A 24,532-nucleotide genomic window follows, 5' to 3' on the forward strand; every position below is an offset into this window, starting at 1 on the left:
CTGAGAGCTTTGCTCTGATCAGTTCCATCTGCTCCCATGGGATCGGAAGATTCATCTGCACACACGGCATGGGTCTGTCAAAGGCTAACAAGAACCCTGCAGCTTCCTCATCAAAACCATCTTTAACCGTAACAAGGAATTTGAGTCATTTATGCCAAGGATACTTCAAAGAGCCAAAGACAACAGAAAATACAGTGTGAAATTAAAAATTTTAAAATGTACTATATTTACTGGTATGTTAAACAAGGACGCACAAAAGAGCTGTTCAGTTTGTAGCCCTCAAAGTCAGATGAGAATAACCATATTTATGCCATGGATTATGCCAGGATTCTCCTATGGGTTTTTTTATAATGGTTTTTGAATCTATAAGTAAAAAACAGCAAACTGGAGACATTTATATATATTTGTCCTACAACATTAATTAAAAAGTCACTCAAAAGTTAATTTTAAACCCCTTGTTTAAAAAGAAAACAAAAAACATATATTGTTATGTCCTTATTGGTGTTGTTACTGCTAACAAGAACAAAAATTGTATTTTCAATTGCGTTTTCCATATGTGGACGCATAAATAGTGACATAATCCAAATGCAATTGCAAGTCTTGCATTACCGTTTACGTTTACGCTCTCGTGAATGCACAACGACTGCCAAATTTCAAATGGAAAAGCAAAGTCTATTTGTCACTGTATTTCCCATGTCTTACGAGTTATGAGCTTGTCATATTTAAATAGCAATGTTAATGACCGCATCTGCTTTTTCACTCTCTCTGTGCATGTAACCTGCTAAAAAAATAAAAGTTTGGTTCAACATGAAGAAACTGTGACAAAATTACAGTTGAAGTCAAAACATTTACATACACCTTGCAGAATCTGCACAAACTACAAAATGCATGTTTTTTTTGTTTTTTTTTTCCTGACCTGAATAAGATATTTCACATAAAAGATGTTTACATATAGTCCACAAGAGAAAATAATAGTTGAATTTATAAAAATAACTTTCTTTGTCCTGAACAGTTAAAGGAGAAGTCCACTTCCAGAACAAAAATTGACAGATAATGTACTCACCCTCTTGTCATCCAAGATGTTCATGTCTTTTTTTCTTCAGCCGTAAAGAAATTGTGTTTTTTAAGTTAAACTTTTCAGGATTTTTTCTCCATATAATGGACTGATGTGGTGCCCCGATTTTGAACTTAAATGCAGTTTAAATGCGGCTTCAAATGATCCCAAATGCGGTTGTAAATGATCCCAGCAGAGGAAGAAGGGTCTAGTGAAACAATTGGTTATTTTCATTTAAAAAATACAATTTAAATACTTTTTAATCTCAAAGGCTCATCTTGTCTTACTCTCCCTGAACTCTGTGTATTTTGGTTCAAGACAGTTAGGATATGTCGAAAAACTCGATCGTATTTTCTCCCTCAACTTCAAAAATCATTTCAAAATCATCTTACATCGCTGCAGAAGTACCGACCCAGTCTTTGCAAAGTAAATGTAATTGGTTTTCCTTTAATTTGTATATCACTAAGAAGGTCTTGTATTTTGGCGAAATTCTATGATTTGCCACTTAAGGGCGGTTAACGCTATAGTTTTTAGTTTTTTTTAGCTCAGATGAAGAAGCCTGCTGAAAACGCATGAGGTTAGCATGCCGTCCTAGAAGATTAAGCAATTTTGTTGTATTTCTCAATCTTAATGTGTATCCTCTTTCTTAAGATTGTTAACAATTGCACAAGGTTCAATCTCATCCTGTTGCTGAGGGATGAAAAACGGTCTTTTGATTACGACTTTTCTTTTGTGAGAACTCTGGTGAGTTTTGCTTGTTTACGCATTACTTGAATTTATAGAAATTCATCTTTCTTTATCTATGTTATAAAAAAACAATCAGAGTTATATATGAAGTTAAGAATCTATTTTTGTATGTTTAAAGAGGGTTTATACTCGTACTGAGTTAATTAATTGGTGAATGACGCTTGTTAATCAGTTTCGGTTGAATGATTTCATCATTCACAAATATGTAAATGTCTACTACCTGGGTAGTAAATAACATAAAAGGCCTTTACACACACACTAACAATTGAGGATTTCACGTACGTACAAAGGAATTGAAGGACCAGTGAGACTTTCTTTTTTTTCTTTTTCTTTTTTTCTTTTATTTCTTTTGGAAATAAAAAAAATTGCAAACCGTCCTTTCACTTCATTTTCGGAGGTTGAGTGGAAACCAGAATATTGAGTATTCCTTCACATTGTGAAAACTGTTCAAAATATCTTTTTTTTCCTTGTGTTGTATTAAAAAGTGCCGGCTGTTAATTCAGTTACTATAATTGGCACCATACCAGTCCATTATATGGAGAAAAATCCTGAAATGTTTCCCTCAAAAAAAAAACAATTTCTTTACAGCTGAAGAAAGAAAGACATGAACATCTTGGATGACAAGGGGGTGAGTACATTATCTGTCAATTTTTGCTTTTCTTCAGGTCCCACAAAGTCTTTGGTTTTTCAGCATTTTTGTGTATTTGAACTCTTTCCAACAATGACTGTATGATTATGAGATCCATCTTTTCACAATGAGAACAACTGAGGGACTCAAACACTCACTGATGCTTCAGAAAGAAAAAACAACGCATTAGGAGCTGGGGAGTGAAAACTTTTGAACAGAATAAAGATGTGTGCATTTTGCCTAAATATCATATTTGTCTTCATTTAGTACTGCCCTTCAAAAGCAACAGAAGATACTTAATGTTTCCTAGAAGACAAAATAAGTTAAATTTACCCTGATCTTCAAATTCAAAGATTTTTTTGTATGATTTGTATGATCCCTCTTATTTTGGTAAAATAATTAACATTTTGCAAATTCTGCAAGGTGTATGTAAACTTTTGACTTCAACTGTATATGACCTAATGTAATGATAGTACTTCTACTAATAATAAAATTATTATTAAAACATTATTTTTTAAGGAATATTTAGCAAAAAAATAAATAAATAAATAATAATAAAAATAAACAATTGCCAGAATTTATTTACTAGAAAAATGTAAATACACAACACAGTATTTCTAAAAAAAAAAAAAAAAAAAAAAAAAAATAATAATAATAATAATAATATTTTTAAATACAATCAATTACTTAGAGATGCTTTTGATGATTAAATTTAATGAAACCATTAAAATTAATGGAAACCACAAATTTGGTAAACCTAACTGAATTTGAGAAAAAAAAAAAACATATTTCATAGGGCTTTAAAAATTTTATTTTTGTTAAACTCTTAATAAACTGCTGTTAAATTGTTTACGTTTCATAATTTTAATTAATTAGATATGCTTTTTGATTAATAAAATGTAATTTATTTATCAAATAAGTCTAGAGAAACTAAAAAGGGATTCCAGAAAAATTCATACGGAAAAAAATGAATTTGGAAAAAAAAGGAGATTTCACAGGGCCCTATATAAAATAAAATATAACCATAAATGAAAAAAAAATCTGAAACTAAAATTTGTGAACAAAATGAAAATAACTGAAATAAATCCAAAAGTTTGAAGTAATAAAATCACCAAAACTGGGAAAAAAAAATTAAAGCTATATTTCAATATGAAAACACTAAATCTAATAAAAATAACAAAAGCAGACAACAAAATGACTTACTAACATTTAAGCTAAAATTTAAATGAAAACTGAAAGTATAAAATTCAAAATATTAGTAAATACTATAATAGTATATAATACTAAAACAACACTGATTCTTAGGTAGCAATTTGTTAGCCACTTACAATTAAATAGCACACAACGGTTTTAAAACTTGAGGTATGACAGTGTAATTTAAGTACAAAACAGGACGGTTTCTAATAATAATTTCATCCACATAGCTTTTTTCCCTCATAGATTCAATACTAAATACACATCAGACATTCCCAAGGAGACCCATGGCAGATTAGTCCAGATTGGCCTCAAAACTGACATTACATGGCTCTCTGGATTGCTTGAAAACTGGTCAGTTTTTTCGTATAATGGCTACTAAGCTCTACAATTGACCGGAAACGAATCTCCTAGTTTCATGTCTCTCAATCCCTCCTTGAAATTGATCTCAGATGAATTGTTCTTTTTATTATACTCACCCACCAATCAGCATCCTCCTCTCCGATTACCACCAGAACCTCACCCTCGTTGAAGGTGAGCTCATCGTGATGATCCGCCACACAGTCATACATGGCTTTAACACGCTTCAGCTTCGACTTCTTCTGAACACAAAAACAAGAAGTTGCAAAAACTCTTATCATGTGGCTTCTAACCAATATTGATTTTCTTTTAAAATAATGTGTTGATGGGAGACCACAAGTATGAGGAAAAGTATGAGGAATCCTTGCATCACTCTATGTCTATGAACAACATTCCTGAAGACCCTGCAGAGAAAACCAGCTCAGACCAGCATGAATTCCCATGACGATACAGGCTGGTTTAAACTGGTTTGGTGCTGGTAAATTGACTGATGTAAAACAGCTGTTGAAGGTAAAGTTAGAAGCAAAACACAATGATTTCTAAAGGATCATGTGACAATAAAAACTGGAGTACTAGGAGCTGAGATTTCATCTTAGAGAACAATATTTGACAATGTTACTGTTTTTACTGCATTTTTGATCAAGTAAATGCAGCATGAGAAACTATGACAAAAACATTAAAACATTTTTTTTTCTTAAGATTCCAGCTTGGATTTTCTTGCAAGAAAAGACCAATGAAGTAGATCTAATTCGTTTTCTCCATTAGGCACTTCAGAGGAAACACCTGAGACAAAAATAATTTTAATGGCTATGAAAGAACAATTTTTGTTCTCACCAGAGTTTTCCTGGGGAGTGGGTGAGGAGCATTGTGGCCGGAGGAAGAGGAGCTTCCGTTAGCCTCTAGGCTGAAGGAGCGCGGGGAGGTGGGGGACAGGCCCGGGGTGTGTCGTCCTCCACTGCTGACGGGCTGTGGGGTTTGGTAGAGAAAGTGAGATGAGCTGCTCTCCCCATCTGCTCGAAAGCCTGCTGAGAGAGATTACAGCAACAGCACATTGTAACGATAAACATGAGCCGTGATAAGCAAAACAACTTTACTTAAAACAATAAGAGTGGAAAGATAATTAGGCAGTTAAGGAATTACCTCGTTCTGGTAGCTCAGATAAGGAGTTGAGAGTGGACATGGTGTATTTGGGAGACCCTGAGCTGAAATAGAAAGTCTTACAATCAGTATATGTGACTAACAACACAGTAAACTATATTGTACTGTATTGTATATAAAAACAAATGCAGGTTACTGTAAAAATGTAATCATTGTGTAGCGCAGCAGGTTCTTTAGTAGATGTTTTGTATATGAGTCAGAGTTGGAAACGTATTGAAAAAATGTTTAAAAAAAAAAAAAAAGTATAATATCCAAGGCACACATTTCTAGTGATTGTGCAGTTAATTCTCATGTTGTATTTTCAGAAAGTTTTGGAATAGTTGTGCGAAACACAGTAATAATAATTTAATTAGGGTTATATTGACCTATTAAAATTTTGCTTACATCTACATTGTAAATATATTTTTTTCATATTTTATTAACATTTTTTTCAGAGGTAAATCAATAACAATTACATTTTTAACAATATTTCAAGTGTAATTTATGAGATTTGTTATATTCTGAATCCAATTCTTCTTTGTAAAAGGCACAAAGTTGATCTTACTGATTTCAAAGCTAAGGATTCATTAGTTTGAATATACATTGAACCAAAAACATAACATCATAACATCAACACTACAGGATTTTTAAAATCCTAACAGAGTATGAAATCTGGTTGCAGTGCACACATAAGGAGAATCTTTGCAGATTATCTTCCCTCAAATTTTAAACATGCACACACTACAAGATGTGAAAACCGTGGCGCATCACACTACAAGATATTATTAAGACGCCTCGCATGATCTTATGCAACAGATCGTCATTTCAGTAACTAATGTTTACATATGTTAGCTAGCTGCTAGCAGTTTCCTCCATCTTCACTATCCAACGGACCGTACAGCAGCTGTTTTGCGGTCGCGCATTGGCTGTTGTGAAAGTACTGACGTAATCATAGCCGTGATCATCCCGATTTAAAATCCTGAATATCAAACATGTTTGATATGATCGGGGCGGACTGATTTGTGTGACAGCAGATCGGCAGATGCAAGATTTGATCTTTGAACATCTTAAATGACCAGATAATCCGCGCCGAACATCGGGACCGATCGAGGTGCTCAACAAGATTTTTGCTCCGATTGTCGCAAGGGGAAAATCAGGGCAAAATTCAAAAAATTCAGTTCTCCCTTTTGTCACTACTGAAACAATGATGACATGTTTCTGTCGTGACTGTTATGTAAGTGACAATTTCATAACACCCAAAAAACAAAGATGTCACTACCGAAACTCCACCAAATGTTTTAGAACTGTTTCAGTAGTGACAATTTTAGATATATTTGACTCTCTATCTATTTACCATGTAGCTATGAGAGAGAGGGACACAGGAATATTTCCTGTTTATAAATTTAGGCATGTAATTAAAATCAGCCTTAGCCAACGGACTAAAACAGTGGTTCTCAACTCCAGTCCTTGAGGCCCACTGCTCTGATTTAAATCATCAGCTCTTTAGGAGAAAGATCTATGAACTGAACTGAGTGTGTCAGATTCAGAAACATACAATGTGTGCAGAGCAGTGGCCCCAAGGGCTGGAGTTGAGAACCACTGGACTAAAACATACACTGTTTCGGTAGTGATATGAAAATGCGGTTTCACAGTTTCACAGTTTACAAAGAAAATCTAAAATAAATTTATATGAAACTTTTTAAAAGAATCAAAAAGATACTGTTAAAAATAACAATGGAAAAATAATATTTCAATATCATTATCAAAAGTTGAAATTTAGGGGTTAGGGTTTGGGACAGCCACCTGTCATTTGAAAGTACCCAATAAATGCTGATTTTATATATATTGAGCTTACTGATATTTTAAATATTGTGGGTTTAAATAGATAATAGAAGGATCTTAGTAAACATCTAAGATTTGAGTACTTCAATGCTTTTTAACCATTTAACTGTCACTCCCATTTTTGAACACAGACATAAAAATGCATTATCCAATGAAAACATTTTGTGATATGATTTTGATGTACATTTTCCATGGTAATGCAATGTCTGATTTTAAAATGGCTTTCAAACGATGAACTTTGAGATTTTAAGTTTTGCACTGATATATAATTTTTTATGATTTCTAAATTCTGATAGGGAAAAAGGCAACGTCAAGTCTTTTGTGACGAAGGTCAGGACTCATGTTATGATGTAGATTTTTTAAATTGCACTCTTGACATATATTAATCTATTACTTTTCCTACATAATTTGTAACACAAAAATATGGTAAAATATCTATTTAGGAGTCTTAGTGTTTTTTGGTTGTGGGACATCAGTTTGCACCAATTCTGTGGAATTGCCCAATTATCTGATTAGACTTTTAATTATGATGTTTATAGTTCAAAACTTTGTATTTAACAAAAAACCTACCTGCCAAGTAAGTAATTGTGTAAGTAATTTGTTCCTTTACTTGCCAAAGTTAATTTTTCCGCACATTTGACAGTTTCTTAAGTACCTTTAATCTGCTAAATGATTATTTGCCTGCTTTAAATTAAAACATACTGTTGTTTTTTTGGGTATTCCAGCAAATAGCCAAGAGAGGTCAGCATATGTGAGTCAAAAAAACACTTACACACACTTCTGGAAAGGTGAGTCTGGACCACCGAAGCTTCTCTGACCTGTAGGTACTCCATAATCTATACACAAGAAAGCAAGAAAACTTATTTTTATAACTTGTAAACATGACTATGTGTCTTCTCAGTCATTTGTAATAAGTTGATATATTTGCCAAATTATTTATTTATGTTAAGAAGTTATAAATATATTTATAACTTTATTATAGCTTAAAGGATGAGCTCATTGCAAAATAAAAATTCCCAATAATTTACTCTCCCCCATGTGATCCAAGATGTCTTTCTTTCTACAGTTAAAAAGAAATTAAGAATTTTTAAGAAAATATTTCAGGATTTTTCTCCATATAGTGGACTTCAATGGGGGTCTGCAGGTTGAAGGTCCAAATTGCAGTTTCGGTGCAGCTTCAAAGGGCTTTACATGGACATTTTCTAAAAATAAATAAAAATTGATATACTTTTTAACCACAAATGCTCATCTTGCACAAAGATGGCAAAAGTACACACATCCTTCACTCAAGTAGAAGTACAGATACTCATGTTTAAAAATACTTTGGTAAAAAGTAGAGGTACTGACTACACATTTTACTTAAGTTAAAGTAAAGAAGTATGGGCCCAGACATGTACTTAAGTAAAAAAAAATACAGTGTTTTAGTGTCACGCTGGTAACTGGACCTCACATCATATTGCCACATTAATACCCAATAACTTACATTTCAAATTTGTTAGCTAATGAATGTATCAAGGCTGAACAACCACCATGTAGAACAGGGCCAGACTGGGACAAAATTTTAGACCAGGAAACCTCACATTCATCCAGGCCATCCGATACACCCACAACACCTTCTGAAACCACAGACCCTGTTTTTTTGTATGGTCATCACATTTAAATAAATGTTTAAAACCTTGTTGGCTGTGCAAAATAAGAAAAAGGCTCTCTCTTGAACTGCACCTTCATTTCCATTTTCCTTTTCAGTCTCTTCATTTTCCATGATATCTCTTTGCATCTCAGCCAAATTACTGTTATGAGTAGAACTGTCTCCACCTTGTTGCAAAACAACCACCTCATTATATGCTATTTGCAGTAACAATTTTATTTAAGTTCAATTTAAAGTATCACATTATGACCAGGTGTTGTTTTATCTTAAAATGGCTAAACTACTATAGATTTAACAAAACTATGTTTTCTAAATTGCCTAAATGTCAAAATCAGTACAATAATGATTACATCATGTCAATATCTTTACAGAAAAATCCTAATACTGAACATGGTATTGCATTGTCATGAGTCACATTTTTAAAATTTCAAAATTAACCATGGTTTATTACAGTAAAAGTATAGTAACCATGTTTTTTGCTTTTTTGGCGGATTGATTACAATCTGTTTTAATTACAACATAGTTTTACTACACATCTCATGGTTAGACTATGGTTCATTTGTGATTACCATGGTTTAACTATAGTAACCATGGATTTTATATATATATATATATACATATATATATATATATTTTTTTTTTATTTGTTTATTTTATTTTTATTTTTTTAGAAAATGACCTATCATTTCACTAGATAAGACCCTTATTCCTTGGCTAGTAATGTGTAGAGCCCTTTGAAGCTGCATTGAAACTGCAATTTGGACTTTCAACTTGTTGATCCCCATAGAAGTCCACTATATGGACAAAAATCCTGGAATGTTTTCCACAAAAACCTTCATTGCTTTTCGACTGAAAAAAGAAAGAATTAAACATCTTGGATGACATGGGGGTGAGTAAATTATCAGGGAATTTTAATTCAGGAAAGAACTAACCCCTTAACATAAGAAGAAAACATATGAACTTTCTTATAGTAAAACTATATTGACTACAGAAATTTCCATGTAAAGAATTCTAGCCCTTTTGTGGGATTTTTGAACTCCATCTAATAAGCGTCATTCCAGGATCATCACGTACCTGTTGGTCCCTGCCGTGTCGAGTGGGGACTGGGGGGCACCTGAGGTGCAGGCTCGGAGTATGTACGCTTGTGTCGGATGATAAGAGGGGGAGGAGGGGTTCGTTTCTTACTGCTGCTCACTTCATGGGACGTCCAGCCATCAGGTGAGCTCATAGGAGGGGGAGGAGGGGGGATGTTTGGAGCTGGAAAGGACATGAGGAGAGTAAACAAGACTGTAGAAGAGAAGCTAAGAAAAGGCAAGAAAAGTGTCCCACCTCTGACCCTAGGTGGCAGTGGCGGTGCGGGCGATGAAGGCGGTGGCGGAGGGGGACTGTCGAGGCTGCGTGTCTGAGAGTTGGGACTGGCGTATACCTCCCTCCGGTTTTCTCCCCGGGCCATTGCCAGCCTCCGACCAACACTGAACAACCCCCCTCCGCTACTTCCTCCCCCACCGTGAGAGACGGAGCTACTGTGATACAAGCTGAAAGGCCGTCCTAAGCGCTCCTTCTTCACAGGGCCCATCTGCAAGACACAAACATTTAATGTGTTATGCATTATGCTTTATTGGCACTATATTCAAGTCTATGGGAGTTATGGGAGGTGTAGTCTTCTTATGTTGCTACCTTGTCATCAAGGTCATCATCACTCTCATAAAGGTCATCTTGCCGGAGTCTCCACTCATATTCCACGTGCACGTGCATGTTGAACTGGTTGTTCTGTGACTGGTGGATCTGAACATGACACATCATTACTTTTTGACCAATCCAGTTTGTAATTACTGGATAATATATTTTTAATGATCAGTTTGTAAAGTTTGCTGGGGTATTTTGTATTTGTATGTAGTAACACTCCTTGGAATACGTTTAAACAATTATTCTTATTAGTCTAGACATGTCTCTAGGCCAAAATAATTAGTTGAGATTTAAATGCGATTTAAATCAGCCTCTCCCTTCAGCCCTTTAGGATAGAATTATTAGCTGGTAATATTGCAGAACAATGAATCATACTGTATGTTAAATTTAGCAGACGGATATCTTTAAAATAACTACATTTTGAATAATATTATGTACACTACCAACCAAAAGTTTGGGGTCAGTACGTTTTATTTTCTAAAGAAATATTGAATACTTTTATTCAGCAAGGATACATTAAATAAAAAGGGGTAGTAAAGATATTCAAAAAGATGTCTTTTAACATTTTATCCTGTAAATAACTACATAATAAACCGTTTTTTTTTTCCAACATTAATAAAAATAAGGTCGGCACCAATAGCTTCGCGGTTAGTGCGCCGACATACAGTGCAATTGCGCTCACGGCGACCCGAGTTCGAATCCCGGCTCGTGGTCCTTTGCCGATCCCATTCCCCTCTCTCTTCACCCAGTGCTTTCCTGTCTTATCTACACTATTCTGTCCAAATAAAGGCATAAAAAAGCCCAAAAATAAATCTAAAAAAAAAATAAACATTGATTAAAATCAGTAATGTTTCTTGAGAATCAAATTAGCATATCCGAGTGATTTCTGAAGGATCATGTGACACTGAAAACTAGAATAAAGACTGCTGAAAATTCAGCTTTACCTTCACAGGAATAAATTTTATTTTAAAATATATTATAAATATTAATGGAAAAATAGAAAATAACTGTAATAATACTTCACAATATTACTATTTTTGATCTAATAAATTCAGCCTTGATGAGCAAAAGAGACTTTCCAAAACATTTAAAAAATTAGTGTATGGTTTAGAAATACAATTGTCTAGCCATACTACCTTTATTTCTTATATTGTTATATTAAAAATATATTACTTTCCATTGTTTCATTACACTGACCAAATTTGGTGTTGATCTGACTAAATCTCTAGGAGGAATTTGTTTAAATACAATGCCTAAAAATGGCAAAAACGGCACAAAACTTGCAGAGAAAATTCAAAACAGCCTTCCTGTTGGGTTTCGGACTTTGTACTGGGGACTTTTTTTGTGGGTATTGGTGTGCAGTGATGGGAATAACAGCTTTATAAATAAACGCTGTTACTAATGGCATTACTTCTTTCAGTAAGAAGTAATCAAACTGTTACTCTTGTAACTCTTGTTACAGTTACTGAAAATAAAATGTGGCATTACTATAATTTTTGCGCTGCGTTCTTCTTCTGAGATAAATTCTGACTTATTCCTCTCAGCATGTCTTTTTTCCCAGAATCGAAAAGTAGCCGAGATTAACTTGATGAATGTTCACATTTGTTTACGGAGGTAATGTCCACAGATCTCACATGGATGTTTAGCATTTATTTATCATTAGAGATGAGTTTATATGGTAAGCTCACGTTGGTCTCATATGGATTACTTCATCAGAAAATATTTGTTTTCGACGTGACCAAGACCGAGACGGCAGAAAGCTCACCCTGTTTATTTATTTTACAAAAGCACTTTTTTTGGTTATTATGACGCAGAAACAAGAAAAAAGAGCGTAGATTAGTGTACAATGTTTTACCCATTTACCATATTTAATATTGGGGGCATCCAAGTTGACATATTTGAATTTTTTTTAAAAAGTAACACAATAGTTAATTTCCCTGGTAATTAGTTATTTTTATAATGATGTAACTCAGTTACTAAATCAGTTACTATTTGTGAGAAGTAACTAGTAACTAAAGTAATGTGCCCAAACACTGTTGGGGCATCAATAAAATGTGTCTACCAAATTTCGAACATGTATGTGAAACACAGCTCGAGAGGCACTTTGTTGAATTTTATAGGTGGCGCTAATCTTTTTTTTTTGAGCATGTTTAGGCCCTCAAAACTGCGATTCATTTTGGAGAAGTGCTCGGGGCCTTAATTTGTAGATTCCTTACACCCACCCTTAAACCTACCCATACACCAAACCTGTCTCTAACCTTACCTGTATTCCACCTCATCAGCAGCAAAAGTGTTTTGCAATACATTATGAACACAATAAGTACATTGTACTTATGTTTTGATGTAAGTACACAGTAGTTAAGGCTACCTAATATAAAGTGGGACCAAAAATGACTAACATTTCTAGAGTAAACAGAGTAAATGCTATCACTCTGTGAATGATTTTAAAAGAAATCCTTATCCATTAATCACAAGTGACTGAAAAGCTATTGAAATTGAACCCTATTAAAAGAATAGACCATGACCATGATGTAGCTGAAGTGTACAGCACTTTTGAACATTTGGTACAATAAAAGTGAAATGTACAGGTTACACCCACATGAATACCCTACTAATAAAGACTTGCTTTAACAAGTTACTGCTGAAAAGCTCTTTGACTCACCAGCTCTTCGCACAGCGTGTGCTTCAGTCTGCGTGCCAAGTCCAGTCCGGTCTCTCCATTATCATTCTCTATCACAGAACAGCAATTATTATCAGCACAAAGATCATCCTGCTTTGTAATTAACTCTTAGCCAACAGCCAAACCAGCCATCAAAAGAACACGATGAGCCTCAGTCCTTTAACAATGACTGATAAGATGCTGACAAAACCCTATAAAGCATCAATTAATATTAAAGCTGAAGAGTGTAATATTTTTAATATTACAACAGAGACTACTAGTCAAATGATCAAGCATGAAACAGCTCAATGCAAAAACGTCTCTGTGGTTTTAGGATTTGAGGGCCTTACTCACTGATATGCGTGTTGGCCTTGGCTCTGAGAAGAAGTTTAAGGCACTCGGTTTTGTTGTGCTGACAGCAGTAATGCAAAGCAGTGTTCCCCTTCACAGTCTGAGCATCCAGATTATTACTGAAACAGAAGCAGTTATGATGAAGATAATCCATATCTGAATCTGTTTTAGAATAACAATGCTGTTTTTTCCTAACTGACCAGTTGTGGAACAGGAAGTCAGCCACATGGAGTGAAGTCCTGTCAGACAAAATGACGGCTAGGTGTAGTGCAGTTTCCCCCTTTTCCTGTCAAAACAAAGCAGCTCTGTTAACAATCAATGCTGCTAATGCACAAAAACTGTTATCATTTACATGTGTGGAGTGTCTCAAACTCCATCTCTGCATGTTGTTGTGAGTTTAGGTTTATTATAACATTCATCTCAGAACGCAACGTGCATTATTTCATCAGATTTTCAAGGTAAATAATTTATAAATCAACGCAAACACAGGAGAATACATCATTAGCCTTCTCAATATGCTAACTGTTCATCACGACTTCAAAATAAAAGTTTAAACCTTCAGTTTTCATGTTTTGATGTCCACATATTCAAGAAATTACAGTGGCTGTAGTTTTTCTTTCATTAAGAAATGACCAAATATTAAAGATTCAGTGGACATTTGAATTAAATGTTGTTGAGTCAATATTAAACTGTAAAGTGTAAAAACAACTGTCAGGGCGTTGGCGCCCTCTGGAGGGATTGGTTATAATGTGTAATGAACATTAGCTCTATTGTTTATAGTACAATATGTATTTTAACAGTTTTGTTCAATAAAACCAATGATTACTTGCTTTTGAGACTTTATTTGAACTAATTATTATTGCTTCATTGCTATTATATAAGTATTCAGGTCATTTTAAAGGCTGTTGTTCACTTATTGGTCTATGTTTATTACTACAAAAAAATAATTATAATTATCGACAGAATAATCGACAGATTACCAAAATAATCGTTAGTGACAGCCCTAATGTCCAACCTATTTTGGGTTAATTTTAAGCAAGAAATATAGTAGTTTTTAAGCAATAGTTGAGTTTAATAAAACTACCCAGAATGTTGGGTTAAACATTTAACCCAACCGCTGGGTCAAACAACCTAGTTGCTGGGTTCGTCCATATTTCACCCAGTGCTGGATTGTTTGTAACCCAGCATTTTTTTTAGAGTAAAGACATGTTTGCTGACCTGTAGGGGGCATGGCAGTGGCAGGCTGAAGTCCATTCTCTCAGCGTACAGTTGTAAGAGGATGAAGACGTCCCGACTGCGCACAGCGTCCTGCAGATATTTGCGTTTTGTTTCTGGTGAGCCGCCGCTACGCTGTGCAAACTGCCACTCCATATACTTTGAGAGTATGAAGTCCTTACGCATGGCCCTGCAAAAAACAACTTCTATTAGTTATTAAAAATAGCAGTGTGAATTAACAGATGTACAATAACAATAAAATGTGTTTTGGTTTTTTGTCCAGTCAAATTGTAAAAATGAACATGTCTGTAATGTCTACTAGCTCATTACAAGCCACAGATGGTAAGAGACGACATAACCGGTGCTCTCATTAGTGCAACTCGCTGCTTTTTTTCCGGGTACCATGTTGGACAGATGTAGGATGAAACACTACAGAGACTGCCATTAGGAAAAAATCCAGCCTTGAGACAGACACCAGCAGACAACAGCTGCGAGAGCTCTTAAAGGGGCCATGCTTTCAATGTATTTTTTGTGGATGCCTCAAGTCAAATCAGTTATGTTAATTAAAAATCCAAGGAGTTTTGCACCAAAAACAGCTGTTATTAAGTTTTACATAATAATGTGCATCCTCTCTTCGACTTTTAAAATTGCACTGGCTATTTGGTTACTGCACCTTTAAGTCTTACAGCTACCGTTCAAAGGTTTGAAGTCAGTAAGATATTTTTTTTTCTTGAAAGAAACTAATAATTGTATTCCACAAGGGATAGTTCACAAAAAGCCGCTTAAGGGGGAATTTTTAACCCCCCGGAGTCACGTGGAGTACTTTTCATGATGGATGGATGCACTTTACTGGACTTCTATTGTCTCAACAGCCATTCACTGCCATTATATGAAGAGCAAGCACATTTTTTAATATAAGTATTAAAAATATTGTATTTATAATAATGTATTTGTCTGAAAGAATAAAGTCCTATACACCTAGGATGGCTTGAGGGTTACAGTACTGATATTTATAATGTTACAAAAGATATCTATATCAAATAAACGCTGCTCTCTTGACTGTTTTCAGCATTAATAACTATAAGAAATGTTTTTAAACACCTCATCAGCATATTAGATTGATTTCTAAAAGATCATGTGACACTGAAGACTGGAATAATGGCTGCTGAAAATTTGGTTTTGCCATCACAGGAATAAAAAATACAATTTTAAAATATGTTAAAATAGATTACATATTCTCTCTCTCTCTTTCTACAGTATATATATATACATATATATATATATATATATATATATTGCCAGTCAAATGTTGTTTCATTAAGATTTTTTATGTATTTTAAATAAGTTTCTAATGCTCGTCAAGGCTGCGTTTATTTGATCAAAAATACAGAAAAAAATGAAACATTATTACGATGTACAACAACGTTCTTCTATTTTAATATACATTAAAAATCTCATTTATTTCTGTGATCAATCTGAAAGTTTCTGCATCACTACTCCAGTATTCAGTGTCACATGATCCTTCAGAAATCATTCTAATATACTAATTTATTATCAGTGCTGGAAACAGTTGTATTGTTTAATATTATTTTGGAACCTGTGATACTTTTTTCTGGATTCTTTGATGAATAAAAAGTTCAAAAGAACAGCATTTATTTAAAGTAATATACACTACTTTTCAAAAGTTTGGGGTCAATACATTTTTATTCTTTCTTTTTTGAAAGAAATTATTACTTTTATTCACCAAGGATGTGTTAAATTAATAAAAAGTGATAGCATAGACTAGATAGCATAGAAAAGATTTATATTTTGAATAAATGCTGTTCTTTTTAACTTGTTATTCATCAAAGAATCCTGAAAAAAAGAATCACAGGTTCCAAAAAAATATGTTTCCAACTATCTGTTTCCAACATTGATCATTCTAATAATAAATCAGCATGTGAGTCCCTTAAGACTGATGAAAATTCAGCTTTGCATCCTAGGAATAAATTATATTTTAAAGTATATTAAAATAAAAACCGTTATTTTATATTGTAATAACATTTTGCAGTATTATTGTTTTTGATCAAATAAATGCAGTCTTGATGAGCATAAGAGTCTTCCTTAAAAAACATTACAAGTCTTACTGATCCCAAACTTTTGAGCGGTAGTGTATACATATATAAAATTGCTTCTAAAATATATTTAAAATGTTATTTTAACCATAACGTTTGACCAGTTGTGTATATATGTTTACGGTTGGCTAATCTCTTCACAAAAGTAACAATTCCTCCACAATTCTGTCAAATATTAAAAATGTGTTGATATTTAAACATGGAAAGTCTAGAAAGGAAATTCTTAATTTCTTAATCAATATTGTCAGACGGTGATGGCAGAATGATAATCCGGAATAAACGGAGCAATTCCAATAGGGTCCTCGCAGTGCAGTGCTCGGGCCCTAATAAATAAACACTGGAGCGAATAAGCACTTCCTCTTATATAACATCTTTAATAAAGTTATGTTATAAATATGAATGCTATTTCAGGGCTCTGTGTAAGAGTATAATAATAGTGCTGGCAAGAGTAGTGTAAACAACCCAGCTTCCTTCCATTGATTGTGACATCCACGTAAGTTTGAAGGTTAAAGTAATTTGGACGTTCCTCAGCTTTCGAATTACTTTGAAGACTGATCAATCTAAAACAAATTTAAAAGCTTTGCACCATCTGCAGACAGGTTAATTGTGTACAGAGAGGTTAAAGCTGGCCCAGTCGTGAAGAGTGCTCCTTTGCTGGGAAAAAAACTAATGATTGAGGGGGAATTGAGTGGTACGAATGCGATGGGAAATGCTAAAGACACCCGGGTGCTATGGGGACACAGAGACTCCAAGAGCTGGAACCATTTGGCTGCCGTTTGAAGAGCAATTACAGGGCTGCTCATCACTCACATGTCACTCTCTGCTGACGGCTTCACACAGGGACTGGGGAGATTGGCCTCCACAATTTCATTAAAACCTGAATTCCCCATGTTTCTCGCCAACTAAAACGCAAAAGAGAGAAAGAGCCATAAATCTGCAGGTAGTGGTTAAGACCATATGAAATTGCTGATATTGTCATGCTGTGAAAAAAGATACACGGATGCATTAAATATGACAACTTTCTAGAGTAAACAGTGTGTGAATTTATTTTCCTCATCTGCTGATCACTGTAAATCCTTACCAGCAATTCTGAAGTGCCTAGTTTGTCTAGAGAAAGCGACTGAATGCGTGAATAATGTACACCCATTTCTCGATGGATCCCTGAGCACTCTATGCAGGTCAGGATTCCCAGGTTTATAGAGATCCAAGATGGATCTGAAAGGAAAGAATGTAAAGAAAACACATTATAAGCTGCCTGACAGTCAGGAACTGGGGTTATTACCCATTTTAAACTCAAGTTCTTATCATTGGTGTAAGAACATGATGTAAAATGTTATATCTTACAACTAGTAACCAATAGGGGGCCTCATAAAAGTTACTGTTAGGTCAGTTGTTATTGTTAACTAAAACTATTTCTAAAAACTAAAATGATTTAAACGAATACTTTCTGAAATGTTGACTTGGCAACTAACTAATAAATTCAGTTAAAGAAAATTAAAGTTAAAGTAAAATATAAAATACATAAAATAGAATTTCAAGTAAAATAAAAATAAATTACAGCTAAATGGAAAATAAATAAAATAGGGAATACAAAAATAAAAAGGGAAAATGCATAAAAACTACAAAAGCACACAATAAACTAAATACTAAATTAATAAAAAAAATATATAAATTACAAAAGCACATAATAAAAAACTAAATTAATAAAAAAAAACAAAAACTAAAAACTAAATAATAGAATTAAATATAAAAATTAAATAATAGAGAAAATGTAACTAAAATCAAAATGAAAACTGAAAATATAAAAATAAAGGTCATTTCAAATTGCAATAATTACTATGATAATATCGAAATAATACAAAATAACACTGACTCCAGTAATATTCAATCACACACTTGTGTAGACAAAAGGTGTAGCGGAGAAAAATCTTAACTCTCAAGCCAAATCATCAGCATTTTTTAAAGGAAATGTGGCTGTTAATCCTGCAGGCTGTACGTTCATGTACACTCACCAAGTGCTAATTTAATTAAGCATGATTTACGGACAGGCACTGGAAAAAACAGCATGAACAGAGGACCAGCACAGGGTGTCCATTTCCAAAGCAGCTGTTTGCTTAAACTGGTTAGTTTCCAATTCTAACCCTGTTTTATTCCAACTGCACTGTTAAAATAAATACGTAGGGCTCTATCATATAAACACAGTCTGTGAAAACTGTTCAAGACCCTTGACATTAGATTTTTGTGGCTAAAAGTTGACCAAACTCTCTTTCATTTTTACAAGCTTCTGGGACAACAGACCTGAAACTACTAATGATTCACAATGTTAAAACCATTGTACTGAATAAGAGTGTAACAAATATTCAAGATTAAGGCAACCAAAATAAAAAAAAATAAGAACAGGTGATGGAAAAATGCATATTGATCAACTGCTATTCTGAATATTAATCTATGTTGGTCCCAAATTATTAGCATATTCATATACCATGGTATTTACACAGGACTTCAAGATACAGTTGAAGTCAAAAGTTTACATACACCTTGCAGAATCTGCAAAATGTTAATTATTTTACCAAAATAAGAGGGATCATACAAAATGCATGTTGTTTTTTTATTTAGTACTGACCTGAAGAAGATATTTCACATAAAAATGTTTACATATAATCTACAAGAGAAAATAATAGTTGAATTTATAAAAATGACCCTGTTTAAAAGTTTACATAAGCTTGATTCTTAATACTGTGTTGTTACGTGAATGATCCACAGATGTGTTTTTGTTTTGTTTTGTTTAGTGATAATTATTCATAAACTGCCTGCTGTTCTTGAGAAAAATCCTTCAGGTCCCTCAAATTCTTTGGTTTTTCAGCACTTTTGAACCCTTTCCAACAACGACTGTATGATTTTGAGATCCATCTTTTCACATTGAGGACAACTGAGGGACTCGTATGCAACTATTACAGAAGGTTCTAGGCTCACTGATGCTCCAGAGGGAAAAACAATGCATTAAGAGCCAGGGGTGTAAACCTTTGAACGGAATGAGGATGTGTACTTTTTCTTATTTTGCTTAAATGTATTTTTTTTCATGTACACATTTACACCCCCAGCTCTTAGTGCATTGTTTTTCCATGCATTCCAAGAATTTGTGGAACCTGAAGGATCTTTCTGAAGAACAGTGGGCAGTTGAACTGTTTGGGACAAACAAGGACTCATCAACAACTATCACTAAACCAAAATAACACAGCTGTGGATCATTCAGGAAACAACACAGTATTAAGAATCAAGTGTATGTAAACTTTTGAACGGGGACATTTTTATAAATTCAACTATTATTTTCTCTCGTGGACTATATGTAAACGTATTTTATGTGAAATATCTTATTCAGGTCAGCACTAAATAAAAAATAACATGCATTTTGTTTAATCCCTCTTATTTTGGTAAAATAATTAACATTTTGCAGATTCTTAAATTATGTAAACTCTGGACCTCAACTGTACATCAAAGAACACATAAACACTTAGGGATAGTTCACCCAAAAATGAAAATTCTGTCATGAATTACTCACATGTAAGTTCATCTTCAAAACACAAATTAAGATATTTTTGATGAAATCCGAGAGCTTTCTGACTGCGTAGATAGCAACGCAACTAAAAACTTCAAGGCCCAGAAAGACATTAAAATAGTCCATGTGACATCAGTGGTTCAACTGTAACTTCATGAAGCTACGAGAATACTTTTTTTGTGTGCAAAGAAAACAAAAATAATGACTTAATTTAAAAATTAAGAAAAAAACTCTTCCGTGCATGTTGTACTACTGATGTCACATGGACTATTTTAACAATGTCCTTACTACCTTTCTGTGCCTTGAACGTGGTAGTTGCGTTGCTGTCTATGCAGGGTCAGAAAGCTCTTATATTTAATCAAAATATCTTAGTTTGTCTTTTGAAGATGAACAAAGCTCTTACGGGTTTGGTAAGACATGAGGGTGAGTAATTAATGACACAATTTTCATTTTTGGGTCTGAAAACATTTATGCAAGTGTAAACTTCACCTGGAGCCCCACAGTCGCAGCAAACGTTGTTTCCAGGCATGCGTCGAATATCCTCAGTGATGGCTCGGGTCAGATCCTCAACGCTGTTCTCCCCACTTGGCCTCTTCTCATCCAGAGCCACATTTAGAGCCTCCTGCTTACTGTTTGTTAGCACTGATATCCACCTGATATTTTTAGTAAGGTGCAAAAATAAAGATAACCATTAGAGGGCGACAAGAAACTTCAGATCAAAGGCATGTAGATTACATCAGTATTCCCAGATGGCACCATGCACAAAAAAGTCATTTGTGACTAATAATGATCCTGCTCTGAGAGGTTACATCAGAGTTCATCTGCAATTAATGAGAAGACGCCCTCGGTCACAGCTCAGGGAATTTCTGTAAACAGCGCACAGGCTTTGTGAATAAACTCTCTTAGATTCATTTCTGAAAAGGTGCAGTATAAAGTAACTATCAATAATCTCTTCACTCGCTTCTCTTCAACTCTGACATTTAGCCCGGGCTGGAAGATGGAAGCCCGGGCCGTGATCTGACACGGGAAGCATTTCGATCAACGTACAGACAGCCACATCAGAGGAAGAAATGTTACATATTTTGCTTTCTCTCCAAAGGAGGCTGTGTTACTCTGTCAACATGGAAAGGTCAGATTGGGAGAGGTGTGTGTGCACTGAAAATTATACAAGCTCTTTCCTATCTGACGCCGTGCACACATTCTCATCTGACAGTCACATGGGTGGTGGACTGAGACTCAGACAGATCAGTGTCTGGCAGAGCAATAGCATTTCTCTTTTAAAGAGCCCATGAAATCAGAATAAGGGTTTTGTGGCCTTTTGTTAGCGTTAAGGCCATCTTTATGCAAGTGTATTCACTTTTAGCAGATACACACTAGCATAGAACGAGATGGTGTAATTTTTTATTGTTTTTAAAAGAAGTCTCTTATGCTTACCATATCTGCTTTTGATCAAGAATACAATAAAACAACAATACTGTGACATACTGGTGCACTGTCAGAAATAAAGGTACAAAAGCTGTTACTGGGGTGGTATATTTTCAAAATGTACATGAAATCCATTTTGATACCTTAAAGGTACATATTAGTATTTAAAATGTACATACTAGAACAGCGACAGCTTTTGTATCTTTATTTCTGAGAGTGTACAATTTAAAATAACTATATTTTTATTCAAGCGATGCAAAACTACATTTTTAGAAGCCACGTCACGTGATCCTTCAGAAATCATTTATTTATTCTATAATCATTGTATTTATTGCTTCTGATTATTTCTTCTAAACTATTCTTATACTGCAATTTTATAAACAGTATTTACTAACACTTTTGATCAATTTACTGAGTCCTTGTTAAATAAAACCATCAATTTCTTCTTACTGACCCAAGATTTTTTTTGGAAGTGTACACTTAAAGTTCACTTCCAGAACTAAAATTTACAGACAATTTACTCACCCTCTTGTCATCCAAGATGTTCATGTCTTTTTTTCTTCAGTTGTAAAGAAATTACGTTTTTTGAGGAAAGCATTTCAGGATTTCTCTCCATACAGTGGATTTCTATGGTGCCCTGAGTTTAAACTTACAAAATGTAGTTTAAATGCAGCTTTAAAGACCTTGAAACGATCCCAGCTGAGGACGAAGGGTCTTATCTAGTTAAACGATCAGTCATTTTCTAAAAAAATTATGAGTTATATACCTTTTAACCTCACATGCTCGTCTTGTCTAGCTCTGTGTGAACTCTGTGTATTCCGGTTCAATACAGTTAGGGTATGTCAACAAACTCCCATCTCATTTTCTTCTCCAACTTCATAATTGCATAATGAAGTCCACTATATGCAGAGAAATCCTGAAATGCTTTCCTCAAGAAATAATTTCTTTACAACTGAAGAAAGAAAGACATAAACATTTTGGATGACAAGGGGGTGAGTATATTATCTGTAATTGTTTGTTCTGAAAGTGAACTTCTTCTTTAAAATGTAGTGTTTCTCTTTTATGGGAAAACTGACAAAAATATGTTCATGTCCAGTTGCTCTTGAGAATCAAAATGTCCCATTCTTTGAATCCAACTAGCAAGTATCAAATTATAGTTCACAACTGGGAAATTGTAAATTAAACCCTGCTGAAAAATTTAAATAAAAAGCAACAAGTGTATATTTCCTGCTCACACTTACTATTTCAACAGGAGGGTTATACATCGTTTAAAATATCTCTGTATTAAGACACATTTTGTGCATATTTACAGATAAATGTATCAGCATTGGAAATTAACAAGGGCCTGTGGCACAAATGCACAAATGCTATGAATTCAATACAAAGGGGCAAAAGATGCCTCTTGCACAATTGAACAATTCGCTGAATTACATTTAGATTCACTCACACTGCATCAGATTGCTTTTACGTTTTGTGCAGTGTTGAGTCTTATAACCAATCAAACGCGTTTCTGTTGTATTTAGTTCTGCATTAGCCAATCAGAGGTGCTCAGATTAGTCAAACGGCTGGAGATGTTATTGAGTGCGCATGCTTTGTGAACAAAGTGCAGATACATTGTAAATAAAAGATTAATTTTGTAGCTTCAGTGACTGTAACGGGAGTTATAATAAAACAGTTTTTGCTGTTTTGTCTTTGAAGCCAGAATGTGATGTGTCCAAAACGAAACAAAAATATTTTAGATTGTTTATATCTATATCAATATTAATAATCATTATTACAATATAAAGAACAATACTCTACAAAAATGATTTCTGTCATAATATTGCAGCCCTACGAGTTCCTGTTTTTTAAATGTATAATTCAGATACAATTTTAAACAGTCTATTGTTACTGACAACAGTTTAAAATATTGATTAAAGTAATTGGGTATATTTAAGTATTTGACTTGCAAGACAACATAGTATGTTTTTTATAATAATAATAAGGTGATTATTAAAATTGAAAAAAAAAAAAATGATTTCCAGGGGACAAATATTGCCCCTTAATGGAAAAGTTCATTTCTGACCCTGAAATGTAGTATTAAAAATAGTCTGCGTTACTTTTTATTGCTTGGATTTATGCGCAATTATGTTAAAATGACTCTTTCAGGTACATAAACATCTGAGTAGGTTCTTTAAGGTTGAAATACCAACAAACTAAATAGGGCCATCCATTTGAACAACATTTATTGGTGTGAATAAACAAAAGAAATACTTACGCCACACAATCAGACTCATCATCAGCCAGAAAATGGTAAGTGCGATTATCTGAAAAGAAAAAAAAACACTCATTATTCCTTGCAAATTGACAATTCATCCTCAGCTGGCACCAGCTAACGTGTAATCAGCAAACAATCAGAAGAGATAAAACAGGTTTGAGGTCTTTTGTTAAAATACAAGTGGCAGGAAGGAACAAACTATTTGCGCTCAACTGCAAATACTGAATTTAAATACTGCCCTGTTTTTAGTACAACCTGTTCTTAGTTCAAGGACTCAAAAGACTCAAGATCTCAAAATATGTCAGGATTGTTACATAACTTCATAATGACACTAGAGACCTGAGGCCAAAATAATGCATGGATGCATGCAGATACAATTAAGCAATTCTCTTCACCAAAAATAGCCTGAGGCTGGTACGCTTCAGCTTGGCGTGAAGACCCTGAAATCTACCTTTAATGGGGTTTAGGTTTTATTATATCACATGGGACTGAGCTCTCGGTTGGGGATTGCTGAGAAGGTGCGTGGTTAACTCACGTGAGATGAGGTCAAAGCATTTCTTGTCTTCCAGGCTTGGTTTGACTTGGCAGGTGAGGAGATTCAGTTTAGCTGGTGATTTATTAGGCTGCAATGAAAGGATAGCAAATCATCACTAACATAT

The 24,532-nt window shown here is 34.2% G+C and overlaps 1 protein-coding gene across 5 annotated transcripts in view; it reads right to left on the minus strand.

Moving 5' to 3' along the window:
* unm_sa1614 (un-named sa1614) overlaps positions 1–24,532 on the minus strand; it is a 61,893-nt gene that overhangs the window by 2,206 nt on the left and 35,155 nt on the right. For 2 of the 5 annotated variants that reach the window (XM_051122010.1, XM_051122012.1), the window contains 16 exons: positions 24,409–24,496; positions 23,874–23,922; positions 20,681–20,844; positions 17,717–17,850; positions 17,446–17,537; positions 14,525–14,711; positions 13,507–13,592; positions 13,310–13,425; positions 12,959–13,026; positions 10,288–10,395; positions 9,940–10,186; positions 9,685–9,867; positions 7,735–7,798; positions 5,124–5,185; positions 4,818–5,005; positions 4,103–4,225 (listed from right to left, as the gene is read on the minus strand). In XM_051122010.1, coding sequence (XP_050977967.1) covers positions 4,103–4,225; positions 4,818–5,005; positions 5,124–5,185; positions 7,735–7,798; positions 9,685–9,867; positions 9,940–10,186; positions 10,288–10,395; positions 12,959–13,026; positions 13,310–13,425; positions 13,507–13,592; positions 14,525–14,711; positions 17,446–17,537; positions 17,717–17,850; positions 20,681–20,844; positions 23,874–23,922; positions 24,409–24,496 — 1,959 coding nt within the window. Of the gene's footprint in view, positions 1–4,102; positions 4,226–4,817; positions 5,009–5,123; positions 5,186–7,734; positions 7,799–9,684; positions 9,868–9,939; positions 10,187–10,287; positions 10,396–12,958; positions 13,027–13,309; positions 13,426–13,506; positions 13,593–14,524; positions 14,712–17,445; positions 17,538–17,716; positions 17,851–20,680; positions 20,845–23,873; positions 23,923–24,408; positions 24,497–24,532 lie in introns of all 5 variants that reach the window. The other 3 variants (XM_051122008.1, XM_051122011.1, XM_051122009.1) reach the window with 2 other exon arrangements.

The sequence above is a fragment of the Labeo rohita genome, chromosome 11 (genome assembly GCF_022985175.1).
Source record: "Labeo rohita strain BAU-BD-2019 chromosome 11, IGBB_LRoh.1.0, whole genome shotgun sequence".
Classification (NCBI taxonomy): domain Eukaryota; kingdom Metazoa; phylum Chordata; class Actinopteri; order Cypriniformes; family Cyprinidae; genus Labeo; species Labeo rohita.